Source organism: Oncorhynchus tshawytscha, linkage group LG28 (genome assembly GCF_018296145.1).
Source record: "Oncorhynchus tshawytscha isolate Ot180627B linkage group LG28, Otsh_v2.0, whole genome shotgun sequence".
Lineage (NCBI taxonomy): Eukaryota > Metazoa > Chordata > Actinopteri > Salmoniformes > Salmonidae > Oncorhynchus > Oncorhynchus tshawytscha.
This window is the reverse complement of record NC_056456.1, coordinates 9,825,729-9,847,490: the sequence shown is the minus strand read 5'-3', so window position 1 is coordinate 9,847,490 and position 21,762 is coordinate 9,825,729. Positions and strand designations below refer to the sequence as shown.

The window sequence follows — 21,762 nt, the reverse complement described above, 5'->3', positions numbered from 1 at the left end:
TAGTGACTCCTCATTCCAACCACTCTCCACAGACAATGTCCTGAACTCGATCATAAAGTCTGCCACACTGCGAGCTCCTTGGCGAAGAGTGAACAAACGTTTAGCTGCGTCCTTACCTCGGACTGGATGGTCAAAAAGCCTTCTCATCTCTCCCGTGAATTCCTGGTATGAAGCCATGCAGGTCTCCTGTCGTTCCCAAACGGCTGAAGCCCATTCCAGAGCTCTTCCACGCAGCGGTTCAATAACAAAGGCTATCCTAGCCTTGTCAGTGGCGTAAGAATGGGGCTACAGATCAAACACTAACCCACACTGCATAAGAAACGAACGGCATCTTCCCAAATCCCCTTCATATTTATCAGGCGTCGGTACCTTGGGTTCACGGAAGGAAACCGCATCAGACACGGCAGGTGAGATGGGTGAAACAGGTGGTGAATGAATCGCCAGCAAACTGAGCTGATCCTGGATTTGTGTCAAGCTAGCAGATAAGTTCTGGATTGCACCTGCTATCTCCTGTAGCGCCGTCTTGTGTTGTCCCAATGTCTTCCCCTGCTGGGTAATGGTATGGCAAACGGAATCCAGGTCCGCTGGGTTCATCCTTGGCTGGGTTCATCCTCACGTTTCTTCAAAATCGAACCCAGAAGCAGACCAGGACAAGGAGAGTAGGAAGAAGGTGGGTATTTATTTACAAGTGAATGTGAATGGGTAGATATATCCAGGTGGCGTAGCGGGCAGCGGTGGTGAGTTGATGGGAGTAAATAGGTGGATCCAATGGGGAAGCGGAATCCGACGACGACCAGGCGGGAATGGGGTAAATGATCCGGGTGAGTAATGTTCATGGCTAACGATCCGGCAGGGAATGGATGTCAGGTCCGGGCTTATGAAGAGGAGAGATGATGATCAGGACCAGGTGTGCAGATTGCTGATGGGATACAGGTGCGGGTAATCAGAACTCCCAACTGGCTACATTGCCCGGCAACCAGACAGGGTGCGTTCCAGGACGCCGGAAAAAACACTCCAGGACAGAACACAGGCAAAAAACAGACTCAGGAAACAGGATTCGAAACACCAGGCTGGGAAGACTGAATCTGCAATAGGTAAGCAGCTTGGTTTGAAGAAATCAACTGTGGGAGCAATTATTAGGAAATGGAAGACATATAAGACCACTCATAATCTCCTTCGATCTGGGGCTCCACGCAAGATCTCACCCCGTGGGGTCAAAATGATCACAAGAACGGTGAGCAAAAATCCCAGAACCACACGGGGGGATCTAGTGAATGACCTGCAGAGAGCTGGGACCAAAGTAACAAAGCCTACCATCAGTAACACACTACGCCGCCAGGGACTCAAATCCTGCAGTGCCAGACGTGTCCCCCTGCTTAAGCCAGTACATGTCCAGGCCCGTCTGAGGTTTGCTAGAGAGCATTTGGATGATCCAGAAGAAGATTGGGAGAATGTCATATGGTCAGATGAAACCAAAATATAACCTTTTGGTAAAAACTCAACTCGTCGTGTTTGAAAGACAAAGAATGCCGAGTTGCATCCAAAGAACACCATACCTACTGTGAAGCATGGGGGTGGAATCATCATGCTTTGGGGCTGTTTTCCTGGAAAGGGACCAGGACGACTGATCCGTGTAAAGGAAAGAATGAATGGGGCCATGTATCGTGAGATTTTGATTGAAAACCTCCTTCCGTCAGCAAGGGCATTGAAGATGAAACGTGGCTGGGTCTTTCAGCATGGCAATGATCCCAAACACACCACCCGGGCAACGAAGGAATGGCTTCGTAAAGAAGCATTTCAAGGTCCTGGAGTGGCCTAGCCAGTCTCCAGATCTCAACCCCATATAAAATCTTTGGAGGGAGTTGACAGTCCGTGTTGCCCAGGAACAGCCCCAAAACATCACTAGAGGAGATCTGCATGGAGGAATGGGCCAAAATACCAGCAACAGTGTGTGGAAACCTTGTGAAGACTTACAGAAATCGTTTGACCTCTGTCATTGCCAACAAAGGGTATATAACAAAGTATTGAGATAAACTTTTTTATTGACCAAATGCTTATTTTCCACCATAATTGCAAATAAATTCATTAAAAATCCTACAATGCGATTTTCTGGATTTCTTTTCTCATTTTGTCTGTCATAGTTGAAGTGTACCTATGATGAAAATTACAGGCCTCTCTCATCTTTTTAAGTGGGAGAACTTGCACAATTGGTGGCTGACTAAATACTTTTTTGCCCCACTGTACCTCCCCATCCCTAATTGCTGTCCCAATATATTATCAATATCTCACAAACTCAAATCTCTCTCCCTGTGTGTGTCTGTCTGTAGGAGTTATTGGGTCAGTGCAGTAGAGAGCAGGCGTTTAAGACCATCCTGTTCTCTGGGTAACACTAAGACAACTGATTTTGTAGTGTAAATATCACTGTAAATCTGCATGAACATGACACACACACTGAACAACTCTTGTTTCCATGGTTACTGGTACTTTACTTGAGAATGTATATATTTTTTAACTTTTACTTCTACTTTACAACATACAGAAAGAAAAGATGTGCTCCTTACATTTCCAATGCTCAGGCAGGACAGCAAAACAGTCAAATTCATACACTTATTAAGAGAACTCATCCCTACTGCCTCTGATCTGGTTTGTAAAATATTGTTAGACTGTGCCCCTGGCTTTCCATAAATAAATCAAAACAAGAACATCTGCATAATATAAGGAACTTGATATATAGCCTTTGCTTTCCCTTTTGATACTTAAGTACATTTAAAACTAGATACCTTTAGACTTGTACTCAAGTAATATTTTACTGGGTGACTTTCACTTTTACTTGAGTCATTTCCTATTAAGTATCTTTACTTTTACTCAAGTATGACAATTGGGTTATTTTTCCACCACTCGTAAAGTATTATCTCCACCAAGATCTCAAAATGACAAGGAAAATATATATTTGTAAACTAATAAGGACACAACATGTGATGATTTTAAGAAATTATTTAAAGCATTTTATTTCAAAACAGTCAAACTGTTTGTTCAAATTCATCAGAACCAATGGTCCTCAAACAAACCCCTGCCCCCCAGAAGTGTCCCGTTTCGTGCAGAGGGGGAACATTGGTGTTCACTTCACTGTCTAAAGCACCAGGGTCGCAGCTTGTCAGTTCAACCATGATCTGAGCACTAGTCCAGTCACTCAAGGGTGCCTCCTTCCCTCCCGTGGTAGGAAGTGCACATCTCCCACAGTCAGAACAATAGGCTGGTGGGCTGCAGCCTCAGTGTGATGTGAGCACTAGCCCAGTCACTCAAGGGTGCCTCCTTCCCTCCCGTGGTAGGAAGTGCACACATCAGACACTCAGCTGGTATAGTAGATCGTAAGCTAACGCCTCAGTCCTCCACACATTCATAGCTACCAATTTGTGTTCTCGTTCAAGTCAAATTTACCCTCACATTTACTCTTAAAATCTATAAATCATCTTTCCCATCAAAGCTCACCCTCTTCCCCTCCCTCAACCAATCATCCTCCCTCCCATTTTGAAATGTCAGACTGTAGATGGCACCCGCCCTCCCCTGGCCCCTATACCCTATGTCCCTCACTGAGTGCTGTACACACCGCTGAGCAGGCGGCTCTTCTTCTCCTCCTTCTGGCTCTCGTTCTTCAGGTCAGCAAACACCTGGCAGAAGAAGTTAGGGTCTGTGTTCATCTGGAGCATCTTGACACTCATCAGCTTGGTGATGGTCATGCAGCGGATCCAGAAGGTCTGCCTGCAGGTGTCCACCAGGAAGGGTTTCAGGGGGTAGGCGATCTCGTTGCCCATGTAGGAGCAGGTCGTATAGAGGCAGGTGAGCAGCACGGCATGTAGCTCGTGCAAGGTGGCCACCTCGGAGGAAACCGCCTCGCGGCACAGCATGTAGAGGAAGACCACAGCGGCCGGATTGATGCAGCTCTGGCTCTGATAGCAGTTGTCCAGCAGATAACGGTCCACCACCCGCAGCCACAGCACCGGGTCCATGGAAGACATGTCCTGGAGCCGGTAGCAGCGCCGGCACAGGAACTCACCCAGACAGCGCAGCAGCTCGCCGGTTGTAGCGTGGACCATCACCAGCCTCCTGGGAGTGTCGAGGTCCTGGACAGTCACCATCTGGGGCGTGTCGGGGGCCATGTTTGAGTTGGGTAAGGGGGCCTTCTCGACCAACGAGGCGACGCTGTTGGAGCTGTTGAAGATGGCTGGAGTGCCTTGGTCCTGGGTGGACAGCTTGTCACAGGACTGAGACTTCTCAAGGGTGAGGGTGGACAGGTTGGAGAAGGACTGAGACTTCTCCAGGTTCTCATTACTCAGATGGGCAATGTTGTTTTGGTTGGTGTTCTCGTGGGCCTGCACCTTCTTGGAGCTCTTCTTCTTCACAATCCGCCTCCATGGTGAGTAACGCTTCAGAGTCTTGTCTTTTGCGCTCTTACCGGTCTGGACTTCCATCAAGTGGCCCACAGTGTCCGGCCCATCTTTGAAGAGGACTGCCTTCTTGCGGAGCGAGATAGACATTACGGTTCCCATGGTCAATAGTGCCTGTGGAAAACAACATGCTTCAATATTAGCAAAATGAAATGCATGGCATCAGTTCAGTTGGCCTAGTTAGCTCAGCTCTGGCTGTCTCTGAAATGGCAACCTATTCCCTATAAAGTGTACTGCTTTTGACCATGGCCCAAAGGGGTCTGGTCAAAAGCAGTGCTTTATATAGGAAACAGGGTTCCATTTGGGACAGATTCTAACTCACAGTATTAAGCATAGACATTAGTGCTCTGTGTTCATAAACATGAGCAATATAACATTCCAAAGCGAAACAAAAATATTACTCACTGATTTCAAGTTGATATGTGAAAAAGTTATAAAGATATTTCTACATTTACTTTGTTAACTGAAAGGTAAAGACGGGTTGTCCAGTGCTTTGAGTTCAAGGCTGTTATGGTTGTGAACATCAGAATTGTCCAAGGTTCTGAAATCGAGTTTCCACGTCGTAATAAAGAAGTATGTCATAGAGGCAATTTTGTGAAAGATTATAAGTTTGATGTGGGCAAAAATAAATAAATAAACAAATAAATAAAGTCTGATGTTCCCCGTGATAGAATTTGCCTCATATTTGATACAGCCTAGCTCAATATATTGAAAACGAAATAACCTCTGAGTGTCTGTTACGTCACGGCGTTACATTTCTGTCCTCAGTGGCTGAATAACATGTATCTGGCGAGTGTTTTGCATGGATGTCAATGGTCTGTCAAATTATATTGGCAGCTCTGTCAGGCTCCCGCTTATCTCATTCATCAGCAGACTATTTTCCCCCCTAAATTGTGCGTTAGTAAATTCACTTTAGCGATCTACACCAATAATGCGCATTTAGCCTGGGGACGAATATTTGCGCGCCTATAATCGCTATTTGAAGTGGGGAGCATACAGACCTACTTCTATGTCAGGACTGACTGGAGAGCTAGCTTAAAATGCGCTATAAAAGTAGGCTAAATTGCATTTTCATGTAAAAAGCAACATAAGAACCACCAGCAGTAGCTGAAATAAAAGCTTATACAACTTCATTCAAACGTTTTTTAAAGAATTTTAAAAAATCATACAACAGTTGATCCAATACTAGACTAAGCTCGGTTTGAATATTCAAGTACAGTGGGGCAAAAAGTATTTAGTCAGCCACCAATTGTGCAACTTCTCCCACTTAAAAAGATGAGAGAGACCTGTCAATTTTCATCATAGGTACACTTCAACTATGACAGACAAAATGAGAAAAAAATCCAGATAATCACATTGTAGGATTTTAATGAATTTATTTGCAAATCATGCTGGAAAATAAGTATTTGGTCACCTACAAACAAGCAAGATTTCTGGCTCTCACAGACCTGTAACTTCTTCTTTAAGAGGCTCCTCTGTCCTCCACTCGTTACCTGTATTAATGGCACCTGTTTGAACTTGTTATCAGTATAAAAGACACCTGTCCACAACCTCAAACAGTCACACTCCAAACTCCACTATGGCCAAGACCAAAGAGCTGTCAAAGGACACCAGAAACAAAATTGTAGACCTGTACCAGGCTGGGAAGACTTAATCTGCAATAGGTAAGCAGCTTTGTTTGAAGAAATCAACTGTGGGAGCAATTATTAGGAAATGGAAGACATACAAGACCACTGATAATCTCCTTCGATCTGGGGCTCCACGCAAGATCTCACCTCGTGGGGTCAAGATGATCACAAGAACGGTGAGCAAAAATCCCAGAACCACACGGGGGATCTAGTGAATGACCTGCAGAGAGCTGGGACCAAAGTAACAAAGCCTACCATCAGTAACACACTACGCCGCCAGGGACTCAAATCCTGCAGTGCCAGACGTGTCCCCCTGCTTAAGCCAGTACATGTCCAGGCCCGTCTGAGGTTTGCTAGAGAGCATTTGGATGATCCAGAAGAAGATTGGGAGAATGTCATATGGTCAGATGAAACCAAAATATAACCTTTTGGTAAAAACTCAACTCGTCGTGTTTGAAAGACAAAGAATGCCGAGTTGCATCCAAAGAACACCATACCTACTGTGAAGCATGGGGGTGGAAACATCATGCTTTGGGGCTGTTTTCTGCAAAGGGACCAGGACGACTGATCCGTGTAAAGGAAAGAATGAATGGGGCCATGTATCGTGAGATTTTGATTGAAAGCCTCCTTCCGTCAGCAAGGGCATTGAAGATGAAACGTGGCTGGGTCTTTCAGCATGACAATGATCCCAAACACACCGCCCGGGCAACGAAGGAGTGGCTTTGTAAGAAGCATTTCAAGGTCCTGGAGTGGCCTAGCCAGTCTCCAGATCTCAACCCCATATAAAATCTTTGGAGGGAGTTGACAGTCCGTGTTGCCCAGGAACAGCCCCAAAACATCACTAGAGGAGATCTGCATGGAGGAATGGGCCAAAATACCAGCAACAGTGTGTGGAAACCTTGTGAAGACTTACAGAAATCGTTTGACCTCTGTCATTGCCAACAAAGGGTATATAACAAAGTATTGAGATAAACTTTTTTATTGACCAAATGCTTATTTTCCACCATAATTGCAAATAAATTCATTAAAAATCCTACAATTCGATTTTCTGGATTTCTTTTCTCATTTTGTCTGTCATAGTTGAAGTGTACCTATGATGAAAATTACAGGCCTCTCTCATCTTTTTAAATGGGAGAACTTGCACAATTGGTGGCTGACTAAATACTTTTTTGCCCCACTGTACCTCCCCATCCCTAATTGCTGTCCCAATATATTATCAATATCTCACAAACTCAAATCTCTCTCCCTGTGTGTGTCTGTCTGTAGGAGTTATTGGGTCAGTGCAGTAGAGAGCAGGCGTTTAAGACCATCCTGTTCTCTGGGTAACACTAAGACAACTGATTTTGTAGTGTAAATATCACTGTAAATCTGCATGAACATGACACACACACTGAACAACTCTTGTTTCCATGGTTACTGGTACTTTACTTGAGAATGTATATATTTTTTAACTTTTACTTCTACTTTACAACATACAGAAAGAAAAGATGTGCTCCTTACATTTCCAATGCTCAGGCAGGACAGCAAAACAGTCAAATTCATACACTTATTAAGAGAACTCATCCCTACTGCCTCTGATCTGGTTTGTAAAATATTGTTAGACTGTGCCCCTGGCTTTCCATAAATAAATCAAAACAAGAACATCTGCATAATATAAGGAATTTGATATATAGCCTTTGCTTTCCCTTTTGATACTTAAGTACATTTAAAACTAGATACCTTTAGACTTGTACTCAAGTAATATTTTACTGGGTGACTTTCACTTTTACTTGAGTCATTTCCTATTAAGTATCTTTACTTTTACTCAAGTATGACAATTGGGTTATTTTTCCACCACTCGTAAAGTATTATCTCCACCAAGATCTCAAAATGACAAGGAAAATATATATTTGTAAACTAATAAGGACACAACATGTGATGATTTTAAGAAATTATTTAAAGCATTTTATTTCAAAACAGTCAAACTGTTTGTTCAAATTCATCAGAACCAATGGTCCTCAAACAAACCCCTGCCCCCCAGAAGTGTCCCGTTTCGTGCTGAGGGGGAACATTGGTGTTCACTTCACTGTCTAAAGCACCAGGGTCGCAGCTTGTCAGTTCAACCATGATCTGAGCACTAGTCCAGTCACTCAAGGGTGCCTCCTTCCCTCCCGTGGTAGGAAGTGCACATCTCCCACAGTCAGAACAATAGGCTGGTGGGCTGCAGCCTCAGTGTGATGTGAGCACTAGCCCAGTCACTCAAGGGTGCCTCCTTCCCTCCCGTGGTAGGAAGTGCACACATCAGACACTCAGCTGGTATAGTAGATCGTAAGCTAACGCCTCAGTCCTCCACACATTCATAGCTACCGATTTGTGTTCTCGTTCAAGTCAAATTTACCCTCACATTTACTCTTAAAATCTATAAATCATCTTTCCCATCAAAGCTCACCCTCTTCCCCTCCCTCAACCAATCATCCTCCCTCCCATTTTGAAATGTCAGACTGTAGATGGCACCCGCCCTCCCCTGGCCCCTATACCCTATGTCCCTCACTGAGTGCTGTACACACCGCTGAGCAGGCGGCTCTTCTTCTCCTCCTTCTGGCTCTCGTTCTTCAGGTCAGCAAACACCTGGCAGAAGAAGTTAGGGTCTGTGTTCATCTGGAGCATCTTGACACTCATCAGCTTGGTGATGGTCATGCAGCGGATCCAGAAGGTCTGCCTGCAGGTGTCCACCAGGAAGGGTTTCAGGGGGTAGGCGATCTCGTTGCCCATGTAGGAGCAGGTCGTATAGAGGCAGGTGAGCAGCACGGCATGTAGCTCGTGCAAGGTGGCCACCTCGGAGGAAACCGCCTCGCGGCACAGCATGTAGAGGAAGACCACAGCGGCCGGATTGATGCAGCTCTGGCTCTGATAGCAGTTGTCCAGCAGATAACGGTCCACCACCCGCAGCCACAGCACCGGGTCCATGGAAGACATGTCCTGGAGCCGGTAGCAGCGCCGGCACAGGAACTCACCCAGACAGCGCAGCAGCTCGCCGGTTGTAGCGTGGACCATCACCAGCCTCCTGGGAGTGTCGAGGTCCTGGACAGTCACCATCTGGGGCGTGTCGGGGGCCATGTTTGAGTTGGGTAAGGGGGCCTTCTCGACCAACGAGGCGACGCTGTTGGAGCTGTTGGAGATGGCTGGAGTGCCTTGGTCCTGGGTGGACAGCTTGTCACAGGACTGAGACTTCTCAAGGGTGAGGGTGGACAGGTTGGAGAAGGACTGAGACTTCTCCAGGTTCTCATTACTCAGATGGGCAATGTTGTTTTGGTTGGTGTTCTCGTGGGCCTGCACCTTCTTGGAGCTCTTCTTCTTCACAATCCGCCTCCATGGTGAGTAACGCTTCAGAGTCTTGTCTTTTGCGCTCTTACCGGTCTGGACTTCCATCAAGTGGCCCACAGTGTCCGGCCCATCTTTGAAGAGGACTGCCTTCTTGCGGAGCGAGATAGACATTACGGTTCCCATGGTCAATAGTGCCTGTGGAAAACAACATGCTTCAATATTATCAAAATGAAATGCATGGCATCAGTTCAGTTGGCCTAGTTAGCTCAGCTCTGGCTGTCTCTGAAATGGCAACCTATTCCCTGTAAAGTGTACTGCTTTTGACCATGGCCCAAAGGGGTCTGGTCAAAAGCAGTGCTTTATATAGGAAACAGGGTTCCATTTGGGACAGATTCTAAATCACAGTATTAAGCATAGACATTAGTGCTCTGTGTTCATAAACATGAGCAATATAACATTCCAAAGCGAAACAAAAATATTACTCACTGATTTCAAGTTGATATGTGAAAAAGTTATAAAGATATTTCTACATTTACTTTGTTAATTGAAAGGTAAAGACGGGTTGTCCAGTGCTTTGAGTTCAAGGCTGTTATGGTTGTGAACATCAGAATTGTCCAAGGTTCTGAAATCGAGTTTCCACGTCGTAATAAAGAAGTATGTCATAGAGGCAATTTTGTGAAAGATTATAAGTTTGATGTGGGCAAAAATAAATAAATAAACAAATAAATAAAGTCTGATGTTCCCCGTGATAGAATTTGCCTCATATTTGATACAGCCTAGCTCAATAAATTGAAAACGAAATAACCTCTGAGTGTCTGTTACGTCACGGCGTTACATTTCTGTCCTCAGTGGCTGAATAACATGTATCTGGCGAGTGTTTTGCATGGATGTCAATGGTCTGTCAAATTATATTGGCAGCTCTGTCAGGCTCCCGCTTATCTCATTCATCAGCAGACTATTTTCCCCCCTAAATTGTGCGTTAGTAAATTCACTTTAGCGATCTACACCAATAATGCGCATTTAGCCTGGGGACGAATATTTGCGCGCCTATAATAGCTATTTGAAGTGGGGAGCATACAGACCTACTTCTATGTCAGGACTGACTGGAGAGCTAGCTTAAAATGCGCTATAAAAGTAGGCTAAATTGCATTTTCATGTAAAAAGCAACATAAGAACCACCAGCAGTAGCTGAAATAAAAGCTTATACAACTTCATTCAAACGTTTTTTTAAAGAATTTTAAAAAATCATACAACAGTTGATCCAATACTAGACTAAGCTCGGTTTGAATATTCAAGTACAGTGGGGCAAAAAAGTATTTAGTCAGCCACCAATTGTGCAACTTCTCCCACTTAAAAAGATGAGAGAGACCTGTAATTTTCATCATAGGTACACTTCAACTATGACAGACAAAATGAGAAAAAAAATCCAGATAATCACATTGTAGGATTTTATATGAATTTATTTGCAAATCATGCTGGAAAATAAGTATTTGGTCACCTACAAACAAGCAAGATTTCTGGCTCTCACAGACCTGTAACTTCTTCTTTAAGAGGCTCCTCTGTCCTCCACTCGTTACCTGTATTAATGGCACCTGTTTGAACTTGTTATCAGTATAAAAGACACCTGTCCACAACCTCAAACAGTCACACTCCAAACTCCACTATGGCCAAGACCAAAGAGCTGTCAAAGGACACCAGAAACAAAATTGTAGACCTGTACCAGGCTGGGAAGACTTAATCTGCAATAGGTAAGCAGCTTTGTTTGAAGAAATCAACTGTGGGAGCAATTATTAGGAAATGGAAGACATACAAGACCACTGATAATCTCCTTCGATCTGGGGCTCCACGCAAGATCTCACCTCGTGGGGTCAAGATGATCACAAGAACGGTGAGCAAAAATCCCAGAACCACACGGGGGGATCTAGTGAATGACCTGCAGAGAGCTGGGACCAAAGTAACAAAGCCTACCATCAGTAACACACTACGCCGCCAGGGACTCAAATCCTGCAGTGCCAGACGTGTCCCCCTGCTTAAGCCAGTACATGTCCAGGCCCGTCTGAGGTTTGCTAGAGAGCATTTGGATGATCCAGAAGAAGATTGGGAGAATGTCATATGGTCAGATGAAACCAAAATATAACCTTTTGGTAAAAACTCAACTCGTCGTGTTTGAAAGACAAAGAATGCCGAGTTGCATCCAAAGAACACCATACCTACTGTGAAGCATGGGGGTGGAAACATCATGCTTTGGGGCTGTTTTTCTGCAAAGGGACCAGGACGACTGATCCGTGTAAAGGAAAGAATGAATGGGGCCATGTATCGTGAGATTTTGATTGAAAGCCTCCTTCCGTCAGCAAGGGCATTGAAGATGAAACGTGGCTGGGTCTTTCAGCATGACAATGATCCCAAACACACCGCCCGGGCAACGAAGGAGTGGCTTTGTAAGAAGCATTTCAAGGTCCTGGAGTGGCCTAGCCAGTCTCCAGATCTCAACCCCATATAAAATCTTTGGAGGGAGTTGACAGTCCGTGTTGCCCAGGAACAGCCCCAAAACATCACTGCTCTAGAGGAGATCTGCATGGAGGAATGGGCCAAAATACCAGCAACAGTGTGTGGAAACCTTGTGAAGACTTACAGAAATCGTTTGACCTCTGTCATTGCCAACAAAGGGTATATAACAAAGTATTGAGATAAACTTTTTATTGACCAAATGCTTATTTTCCACCATAATTGCAAATAAATTCATTAAAAATCCTACAATTCGATTTTCTGGATTTCTTTTCTCATTTTGTCTGTCATAGTTGAAGTGTACCTATGATGAAAATTACAGGCCTCTCTCATCTTTTTAAATGGGAGAACTTGCACAATTGGTGGCTGACTAAATACTTTTTGCCCCACTGTACCTCCCCATCCCTAATTGCTGTCCCAATATATTATCAATATCTCACAAACTCAAATCTCTCTCCCTGTGTGTGTCTGTCTGTAGGAGTTATTGGGTCAGTGCAGTAGAGAGCAGGCGTTTAAGACCATCCTGTTCTCTGGGTAACACTAAGACAACTGATTTTGTAGTGTAAATATCACTGTAAATCTGCATGAACATGACACACACACTGAACAACTCTTGTTTCCATGGTTACTGGTACTTTACTTGAGAATGTATATATTTTTTAACTTTTACTTCTACTTTACAACATACAGAAAGAAAAGATGTGCTCCTTACATTTCCAATGCTCAGGCAGGACAGCAAAACAGTCAAATTCATACACTTATTAAGAGAACTCATCCCTACTGCCTCTGATCTGGTTTGTAAAATATTGTTAGACTGTGCCCCTGGCTTTCCATAAATAAATCAAAACAAGAACATCTGCATAATATAAGGAATTTGATATATAGCCTTTGCTTTCCCTTTTGATACTTAAGTACATTTAAAACTAGATACCTTTAGACTTGTACTCAAGTAATATTTTACTGGGTGACTTTCACTTTTACTTGAGTCATTTCCTATTAAGTATCTTTACTTTTACTCAAGTATGACAATTGGGTTATTTTTCCACCACTCGTAAAGTATTATCTCCACCAAGATCTCAAAATGACAAGGAAAATATATATTTGTAAACTAATAAGGACACAACATGTGATGATTTTAAGAAATTATTTAAAGCATTTTATTTCAAAACAGTCAAACTGTTTGTTCAAATTCATCAGAACCAATGGTCCTCAAACAAACCCCTGCCCCCCAGAAGTGTCCCGTTTCGTGCTGAGGGGGAACATTGGTGTTCACTTCACTGTCTAAAGCACCAGGGTCGCAGCTTGTCAGTTCAACCATGATCTGAGCACTAGTCCAGTCACTCAAGGGTGCCTCCTTCCCTCCCGTGGTAGGAAGTGCACATCTCCCACAGTCAGAACAATAGGCTGGTGGGCTGCAGCCTCAGTGTGATGTGAGCACTAGCCCAGTCACTCAAGGGTGCCTCCTTCCCTCCCGTGGTAGGAAGTGCACACATCAGACACTCAGCTGGTATAGTAGATCGTAAGCTAACGCCTCAGTCCTCCACACATTCATAGCTACCGATTTGTGTTCTCGTTCAAGTCAAATTTACCCTCACATTTACTCTTAAAATCTATAAATCATCTTTCCCATCAAAGCTCACCCTCTTCCCCTCCCTCAACCAATCATCCTCCCTCCCATTTTGAAATGTCAGACTGTAGATGGCACCCGCCCTCCCCTGGCCCCTATACCCTATGTCCCTCACTGAGTGCTGTACACACCGCTGAGCAGGCGGCTCTTCTTCTCCTCCTTCTGGCTCTCGTTCTTCAGGTCAGCAAACACCTGGCAGAAGAAGTTAGGGTCTGTGTTCATCTGGAGCATCTTGACACTCATCAGCTTGGTGATGGTCATGCAGCGGATCCAGAAGGTCTGCCTGCAGGTGTCCACCAGGAAGGGTTTCAGGGGGTAGGCGATCTCGTTGCCCATGTAGGAGCAGGTCGTATAGAGGCAGGTGAGCAGCACGGCATGTAGCTCGTGCAAGGTGGCCACCTCGGAGGAAACCGCCTCGCGGCACAGCATGTAGAGGAAGACCACAGCGGCCGGATTGATGCAGCTCTGGCTCTGATAGCAGTTGTCCAGCAGATAACGGTCCACCACCCGCAGCCACAGCACCGGGTCCATGGAAGACATGTCCTGGAGCCGGTAGCAGCGCCGGCACAGGAACTCACCCAGACAGCGCAGCAGCTCGCCGGTTGTAGCGTGGACCATCACCAGCCTCCTGGGAGTGTCGAGGTCCTGGACAGTCACCATCTGGGGCGTGTCGGGGCCATGTTTGAGTTGGGTAAGGGGGCCTTCTCGACCAACGAGGCGACGCTGTTGGAGCTGTTGGAGATGGCTGGAGTGCCTTGGTCCTGGGTGGACAGCTTGTCACAGGACTGAGACTTCTCAAGGGTGAGGGTGGACAGGTTGGAGAAGGACTGAGACTTCTCCAGGTTCTCATTACTCAGATGGGCAATGTTGTTTTGGTTGGTGTTCTCGTGGGCCTGCACCTTCTTGGAGCTCTTCTTCTTCACAATCCGCCTCCATGGTGAGTAACGCTTCAGAGTCTTGTCTTTTGCGCTCTTACCGGTCTGGACTTCCATCAAGTGGCCCACAGTGTCCGGCCCATCTTTGAAGAGGACTGCCTTCTTGCGGAGCGAGATAGACATTACGGTTCCCATGGTCAATAGTGCCTGTGGAAAACAACATGCTTCAATATTAGCAAAATGAAATGCATGGCATCAGTTCAGTTGGCCTAGTTAGCTCAGCTCTGGCTGTCTCTGAAATGGCAACCTATTCCCTATAAAGTGTACTGCTTTTGACCATGGCCCAAAGGGGTCTGGTCAAAAGCAGTGCTTTATATAGGAAACAGGGTTCCATTTGGGACAGATTCTAACTCACAGTATTAAGCATAGACATTAGTGCTCTGTGTTCATAAACATGAGCAATATAACATTCCAAAGCGAAACAAAAATATTACTCACTGATTTCAAGTTGATATGTGAAAAAGTTATAAAGATATTTCTACATTTACTTTGTTAACTGAAAGGTAAAGACGGGTTGTCCAGTGCTTTGAGTTCAAGGCTGTTATGGTTGTGAACATCAGAATTGTCCAAGGTTCTGAAATCGAGTTTCCACGTCGTAATAAAGAAGTATGTCATAGAGGCAATTTTGTGAAAGATTATAAGTTTGATGTGGGCAAAAATAAATAAATAAACAAATAAATAAAGTCTGATGTTCCCCGTGATAGAATTTGCCTCATATTTGATACAGCCTAGCTCAATATATTGAAAACGAAATAACCTCTGAGTGTCTGTTACGTCACGGCGTTACATTTCTGTCCTCAGTGGCTGAATAACATGTATCTGGCGAGTGTTTTGCATGGATGTCAATGGTCTGTCAAATTATATTGGCAGCTCTGTCAGGCTCCCGCTTATCTCATTCATCAGCAGACTATTTTCCCCCCTAAATTGTGCGTTAGTAAATTCACTTTAGCGATCTACACCAATAATGCGCATTTAGCCTGGGGACGAATATTTGCGCGCCTATAATAGCTATTTGAAGTGGGGAGCATACAGACCTACTTCTATGTCAGGACTGACTGGAGAGCTAGCTTAAAATGCGCTATAAAAGTAGGCTAAATTGCATTTTCATGTAAAAAGCAACATAAGAACCAGCAGTAGCTGAAATAAAAGCTTATACAACTTCATTCAAACGTTTTTTTAAAGAATTTAAAAAAATCATACAACAGTTGATCCAATACTAGACTAAGCTCGGTTTGAATATTCAAGTACAGTGGGGCAAAAAAGTATTTAGTCAGCCACCAATTGTGCAACTTCTCCCACTTAAAAAGATGAGAGAGACCTGTAATTTTCATCATAGGTACACTTCAACTATGACAGACAAAATGAGAAAAAAAATCCAGATAATCACATTGTAGGATTTTTAATGAATTTATTTGCAAATCATGGTGGAAAATAAGTATTTGGTCACCTACAAACAAGCAAGATTTCTGGCTCTCACAGACCTGTAACTTCTTCTTCAAGAGGCTCCTCTGTCCTCCACTCGTTACCTGTATTAATGGCACCTGTTTGAACTTGTTATCAGTATAAAAGACACCTGTCCACAACCTCAAACAGTCACACTCCAAACTCCACTATGGCCAAGACCAAAGAGCTGTCAAAGGACACCAGAAACAAAATTGTAGACCTGTACCAGGCTGGGAAGACTTAATCTGCAATAGGTAAGCAGCTTTGTTTGAAGAAATCAACTGTGGGAGCAATTATTAGGAAATGGAAGACATACAAGACCACTGATAATCTCCTTCGATCTGGGGCTCCACGCAAGATCTCACCTCGTGGGGTCAAGATGATCACAAGAACGGTGAGCAAAAATCCCAGAACCACACGGGGGATCTAGTGAATGACCTGCAGAGAGCTGGGACCAAAGTAACAAAGCCTACCATCAGTAACACACTACGCCGCCAGGGACTCAAATCCTGCAGTGCCAGACGTGTCCCCCTGCTTAAGCCAGTACATGTCCAGGCCCGTCTGAGGTTTGCTAGAGAGCATTTGGATGATCCAGAAGAAGATTGGGAGAATGTCATATGGTCAGATGAAACCAAAATATAACCTTTTGGTAAAAACTCAACTCGTCGTGTTTGAAAGACAAAGAATGCCGAGTTGCATCCAAAGAACACCATACCTACTGTGAAGCATGGGGGTGGAAACATCATGCTTTGGGGCTGTTTTTCTGCAAAGGGACCAGGACGACTGATCCGTGTAAAGGAAAGAATGAATGGGGCCATGTATCGTGAGATTTTGATTGAAAGCCTCCTTCCGTCAGCAAGGGCATTGAAGATGAAACGTGGCTGGGTCTTTCAGCATGACAATGATCCCAAACACACCGCCCGGGCAACGAAGGAGTGGCTTTGTAAGAAGCATTTCAAGGTCCTGGAGTGGCCTAGCCAGTCTCCAGATCTCAACCCCATATAAAATCTTTGGAGGGAGTTGACAGTCCGTGTTGCCCAGGAACAGCCCCAAAACATCACTGCTCTAGAGGAGATCTGCATGGAGGAATGGGCCAAAATACCAGCAACAGTGTGTGGAAACCTTGTGAAGACTTACAGAAATCGTTTGACCTCTGTCATTGCCAACAAAGGGTATATAACAAAGTATTGAGAAACTTTTTTATTGACCAAATGCTTATTTTCCACCATAATTGCAAATAAATTCATTAAAAATCCTACAATGCGATTTTCTGGATTTCTTTTCTCATTTTGTCTGTCATAGTTGAAGTGTACCTATGATGAAAATTACAGGCCTCTCTCATCTTTTTAAGTGGGAGAACTTGCACAATTGGTGGCTGACTAAATACTTTTTTGCCCCACTGTACCTCCCCATCCCTAATTGCTGTCCCAATATATTATCAATATCTCACAAACTCAAATCTCTCTCCCTGTGTGTGTCTGTCTGTAGGAGTTATTGGGTCAGTGCAGTAGAGAGCAGGCGTTTAAGACCATCCTGTTCTCTGGGTAACACTAAGACAACTGATTTTGTAGTGTAAATATCACTGTAAATCTGCATGAACATGACACACACACTGAACAACTCTTGTTTCCATGGTTACTGGTACTTTACTTGAGAATGTATATATTTTTTAACTTTTACTTCTACTTTACAACATACAGAAAGAAAAGATGTGCTCCTTACATTTCCAATGCTCAGGCAGGACAGCAAAACAGTCAAATTCATACACTTATTAAGAGAACTCATCCCTACTGCCTCTGATCTGGTTTGTAAAATATTGTTAGACTGTGCCCCTGGCTTTCCATAAATAAATCAAAACAAGAACATCTGCATAATATAAGGAATTTGATATATAGCCTTTGCTTTCCCTTTTGATACTTAAGTACATTTAAAACTAGATACCTTTAGACTTGTACTCAAGTAATATTTTACTGGGTGACTTTCACTTTTACTTGAGTCATTTCCTATTAAGTATCTTTACTTTTACTCAAGTATGACAATTGGGTTATTTTTCCACCACTCGTAAAGTATTATCTCCACCAAGATCTCAAAATGACAAGGAAAATATATATTTGTAAACTAATAAGGACACAACATGTGATGATTTTAAGAAATTATTTAAAGCATTTTATTTCAAAACAGTCAAACTGTTTGTTCAAATTCATCAGAACCAATGGTCCTCAAACAAACCCCTGCCCCCCAGAAGTGTCCCGTTTCGTGCTGAGGGGGAACATTGGTGTTCACTTCACTGTCTAAAGCACCAGGGTCGCAGCTTGTCAGTTCAACCATGATCTGAGCACTAGTCCAGTCACTCAAGGGTGCCTCCTTCCCTCCCGTGGTAGGAAGTGCACATCTCCCACAGTCAGAACAATAGGCTGGTGGGCTGCAGCCTCAGTGTGATGTGAGCACTAGCCCAGTCACTCAAGGGTGCCTCCTTCCCTCCCGTGGTAGGAAGTGCACACATCAGACACTCAGCTGGTATAGTAGATCGTAAGCTAACGCCTCAGTCCTCCACACATTCATAGCTACCAATTTGTGTTCTCGTTCAAGTCAAATTTACCCTCACATTTACTCTTAAAATCTATAAATCATCTTTCCCATCAAAGCTCACCCTCTTCCCCCTCCCTCAACCAATCATCCTCCCTCCCATTTTGAAATGTCAGACTGTAGATGGCACCCGCCCTCCCCTGGCCCCTATACCCTATGTCCCTCACTGAGTGCTGTACACACCGCTGAGCAGGCGGCTCTTCTTCTCCTCCTTCTGGCTCTCGTTCTTCAGGTCAGCAAACACCTGGCAGAAGAAGTTAGGGTCTGTGTTCATCTGGAGCATCTTGACACTCATCAGCTTGGTGATGGTCATGCAGCGGATCCAGAAGGTCTGCCTGCAGGTGTCCACCAGGAAGGGTTTCAGGGGGTAGGCGATCTCGTTGCCCATGTAGGAGCAGGTCGTATAGAGGCAGGTGAGCAGCACGGCATGTAGCTCGTGCAAGGTGGCCACCTCGGAGGAAACCGCCTCGCGGCACAGCATGTAGAGGAAGACCACAGCGGCCGGATTGATGCAGCTCTGGCTCTGATAGCAGTTGTCCAGCAGATAACGGTCCACCACCCGCAGCCACAGCACCGGGTCCATGGAAGACATGTCCTGGAGCCGGTAGCAGCGCCGGCACAGGAACTCACCCAGACAGCGCAGCAGCTCGCCGGTTGTAGCGTGGACCATCACCAGCCTCCTGGGAGTGTCGAGGTCCTGGACAGTCACCATCTGGGGCGTGTCGGGGCCATGTTTGAGTTGGGTAAGGGGGCCTTCTCGACCAACGAGGCGACGCTGTTGGAGCTGTTGGAGATGGCTGGAGTGCCTTGGTCCTGGGTGGACAGCTTGTCACAGGACTGAGACTTCTCAAGGGTGAGGGTGGACAGGTTGGAGAAGGACTGAGACTTCTCCAGGTTCTCATACTCAGATGGGCAATGTTGTTTTGGTTGGTGTTCTCGTGGGCCTGCACCTTCTTGGAGCTCTTCTTCTTCACAATCCGCCTCCATGGTGAGTAACGCTTCAGAGTCTTGTCTTTTGCGCTCTTACCGGTCTGGACTTCCATCAAGTGGCCCACAGTGTCCGGCCCATCTTTGAAGAGGACTGCCTTCTTGCGGAGCGAGATAGACATTACGGTTCCCATGGTCAATAGTGCCTGTGGAAAACAACATGCTTCAATATTATCAAAATGAAATGCATGGCATCAGTTCAGTTGGCCTAGTTAGCTCAGCTCTGGCTGTCTCTGAAATGGCAACCTATTCCCTATAAAGTGTACTGCTTTTGACCATGGCCCAAAGGGGTCTGGTCAAAAGCAGTGCTTTATATAGGAAACAGGGTTCCATTTGGGACAGATTCTAACTCACAGTATTAAGCATAGACATTAGTGCTCTGTGTTCATAAACATGAGCAATATAACATTCCAAAGCGAAACAAAAATATTACTCACTGATTTCAAGTTGATATGTGAAAAAGTTATAAAGATATTTCTACATTTACTTTGTTAACTGAAAGGTAAAGACGGGTTGTCCAGTGCTTTGAGTTCAAGGCTGTTATGGTTGTGAACATCAGAATTGTCCAAGGTTCTGAAATCGAGTTTCCACGTCGTAATAAAGAAGTATGTCATAGAGGCAATTTTGTGAAAGATTATAAGTTTGATGTGGGCAAAAATAAATAAATAAACAAATAAATAAAGTCTGATGTTCCCCGTGATAGAATTTGCCTCATATTTGATACAGCCTAGCTCAATATATTGAAAACGAAATAACCTCTGAGTGTCTGTTACGTCACGGCGTTACATTTCTGTCCTCAGTGGCTGAATAACATGTATCTGGCGAGTGTTTTGCATGGATGTCAATGGTCTGTCAAATTATATTGGCAGCTCTGTCAGGCTCCCGCTTATCTCATTCATCAGCAGACTATTTTCCCCCCTAAATTGTGCGTTAGTAAATTCACTTTAGCGATCTACTCCAATAATGCGCATTTAGCCTGGGGACGAATATTTGCGCGCCTATAATCGCTATTTGAAGTGGGGAGCATACAGACCTACTTCTATGTCAGGACTGACTGGAGAGCTAGCTTAAAATGCGCTATAAAAGTAGGCTAAATTGCATTTTCATGTAAAAAGCAACATAAGAACCACCAGCAGTAGCTGAAATAAAAGCTTATACAACTTCATTCAAACGTTTTTTTAAAGAATTTTAAAAAATCATACAACAGTTGATCCAATACTAGACTAAGCTCGGTTTGAATATTCAAGTACAGTGGGGCAAAAAAGTATTTAGTCAGCCACCAATTGTGCAACTTCTCCCACTTAAAAAGATGAGAGAGGCCTGTCATTTTCATCATAGGTACACTTCAACTATGACAGACAAAATGAGAAAAAAAATCCAGATAATCACATTGTAGGATTTTATATGAATTTATTTGCAAATCATGCTGGAAAATAAGTATTTGGTCACCTACAAACAAGCAAGATTTCTGGCTCTCACAGACCTGTAACTTCTTCTTCAAGAGGCTCCTCTGTCCTCCACTCGTTACCTGTATTAATGGCACCTGTTTGAACTTGTTATCAGTATAAAAGACACCTGTCCACAACCTCAAACAGTCACACTCCAAACTCCACTATGGCCAAGACCAAAGAGCTGTCAAAGGACACCAGAAACAAAATTGTAGACCTGTACCAGGCTGGGAAGACTTAATCTGCAATAGGTAAGCAGCTTTGTTTGAAGAAATCAACTGTGGGAGCAATTATTAGGAAATGGAAGACATACAAGACCACTGATAATCTCCTTCGATCTGGGGCTCCACGCAAGATCTCACCTCGTGGGGTCAAGATGATCACAAGAACGGTGAGCAAAAATCCCAGAACCACACGGGGGATCTAGTGAATGACCTGCAGAGAGCTGGGACCAAAGTAACAAAGCCTACCATCAGTAACACACTACGCCGCCAGGGACTCAAATCCTGCAGTGCCAGACGTGTCCCCCTGCTTAAGCCAGTACATGTCCAGGCCCGTCTGAGGTTTGCTAGAGAGCATTTGGATGATCCAGAAGAAGATTGGGAGAATGTCATATGGTCAGATGAAACCAAAATATAACCTTTTGGTAAAAACTCAACTCGTCGTGTTTGAAAGACAAAGAATGCCGAGTTGCATCCAAAGAACACCATACCTACTGTGAAGCATGGGGGTGGAAACATCATGCTTTGGGGCTGTTTTTCTGCAAAGGGACCAGGACGACTGATCCGTGTAAAGGAAAGAATGAATGGGGCCATGTATCGTGAGATTTTGATTGAAAGCCTCCTTCCGTCAGCA

The 21,762-nt window shown here is 44.4% G+C and overlaps 4 protein-coding genes and 1 pseudogene across 4 annotated transcripts in view; 1 reads left to right on the top strand and 4 right to left on the bottom strand.

The window, feature by feature from the left end:
• The window catches only part of dnah9l (dynein, axonemal, heavy polypeptide 9 like), an 89,753-nt gene that overhangs the window by 61,170 nt on the left and 6,821 nt on the right, over positions 1 to 21,762 (top strand). The window lies entirely within an intron of this gene.
• LOC112227326 (cyclin-dependent kinase 5 activator 1-like) lies at positions 3,588 to 4,601 on the bottom strand. The gene has a single exon (XM_042307716.1). The coding sequence runs from the start codon at positions 4,545 to 4,547 to the stop codon at positions 3,588 to 3,590; it is 960 nt and encodes a 319-aa protein (XP_042163650.1). The 5' UTR covers positions 4,548 to 4,601.
• On the bottom strand, positions 8,600 to 9,636 carry LOC112226447 (cyclin-dependent kinase 5 activator 1-like). Its single transcript, XM_042307715.1, has one exon. The coding sequence runs from the start codon at positions 9,557 to 9,559 to the stop codon at positions 8,600 to 8,602; it is 960 nt and encodes a 319-aa protein (XP_042163649.1). The 5' UTR covers positions 9,560 to 9,636.
• Positions 13,620 to 14,632, bottom strand: LOC121841164 (cyclin-dependent kinase 5 activator 1-like). The gene is made up of 2 exons (XM_042307719.1): positions 14,219 to 14,632; positions 13,620 to 14,168 (listed from the first exon to the last, which is right to left on the bottom strand). The coding sequence occupies exons 1-2, from the start codon at positions 14,576 to 14,578 to the stop codon at positions 13,620 to 13,622; spliced, it is 909 nt and encodes a 302-aa protein (XP_042163653.1). The 5' UTR covers positions 14,579 to 14,632.
• LOC112236322 lies at positions 18,555 to 19,599 on the bottom strand (annotated as a pseudogene).

What these genes read in the sequence shown, in the direction of transcription:
- LOC112227326 (XM_042307716.1), bottom strand. Translation starts at nt 4,547, where the DNA reads ATGGGAACCGTAATGTCTATCTCGCTCCGCAAGAAGGCAGTCCTCTTC.
- LOC112226447 (XM_042307715.1), bottom strand. Translation starts at nt 9,559, where the DNA reads ATGGGAACCGTAATGTCTATCTCGCTCCGCAAGAAGGCAGTCCTCTTC.
- LOC121841164 (XM_042307719.1), bottom strand. Translation starts at nt 14,578, where the DNA reads ATGGGAACCGTAATGTCTATCTCGCTCCGCAAGAAGGCAGTCCTCTTC. An exon ending in CCAACAGCGTCGCCTCGTTG is followed by an intron (nt 14,169 to 14,218) that starts GTCGAGAAGGCC and finishes GACACGCCCCAG; the next exon opens with ATGGTGACTGTCCAGGACCT.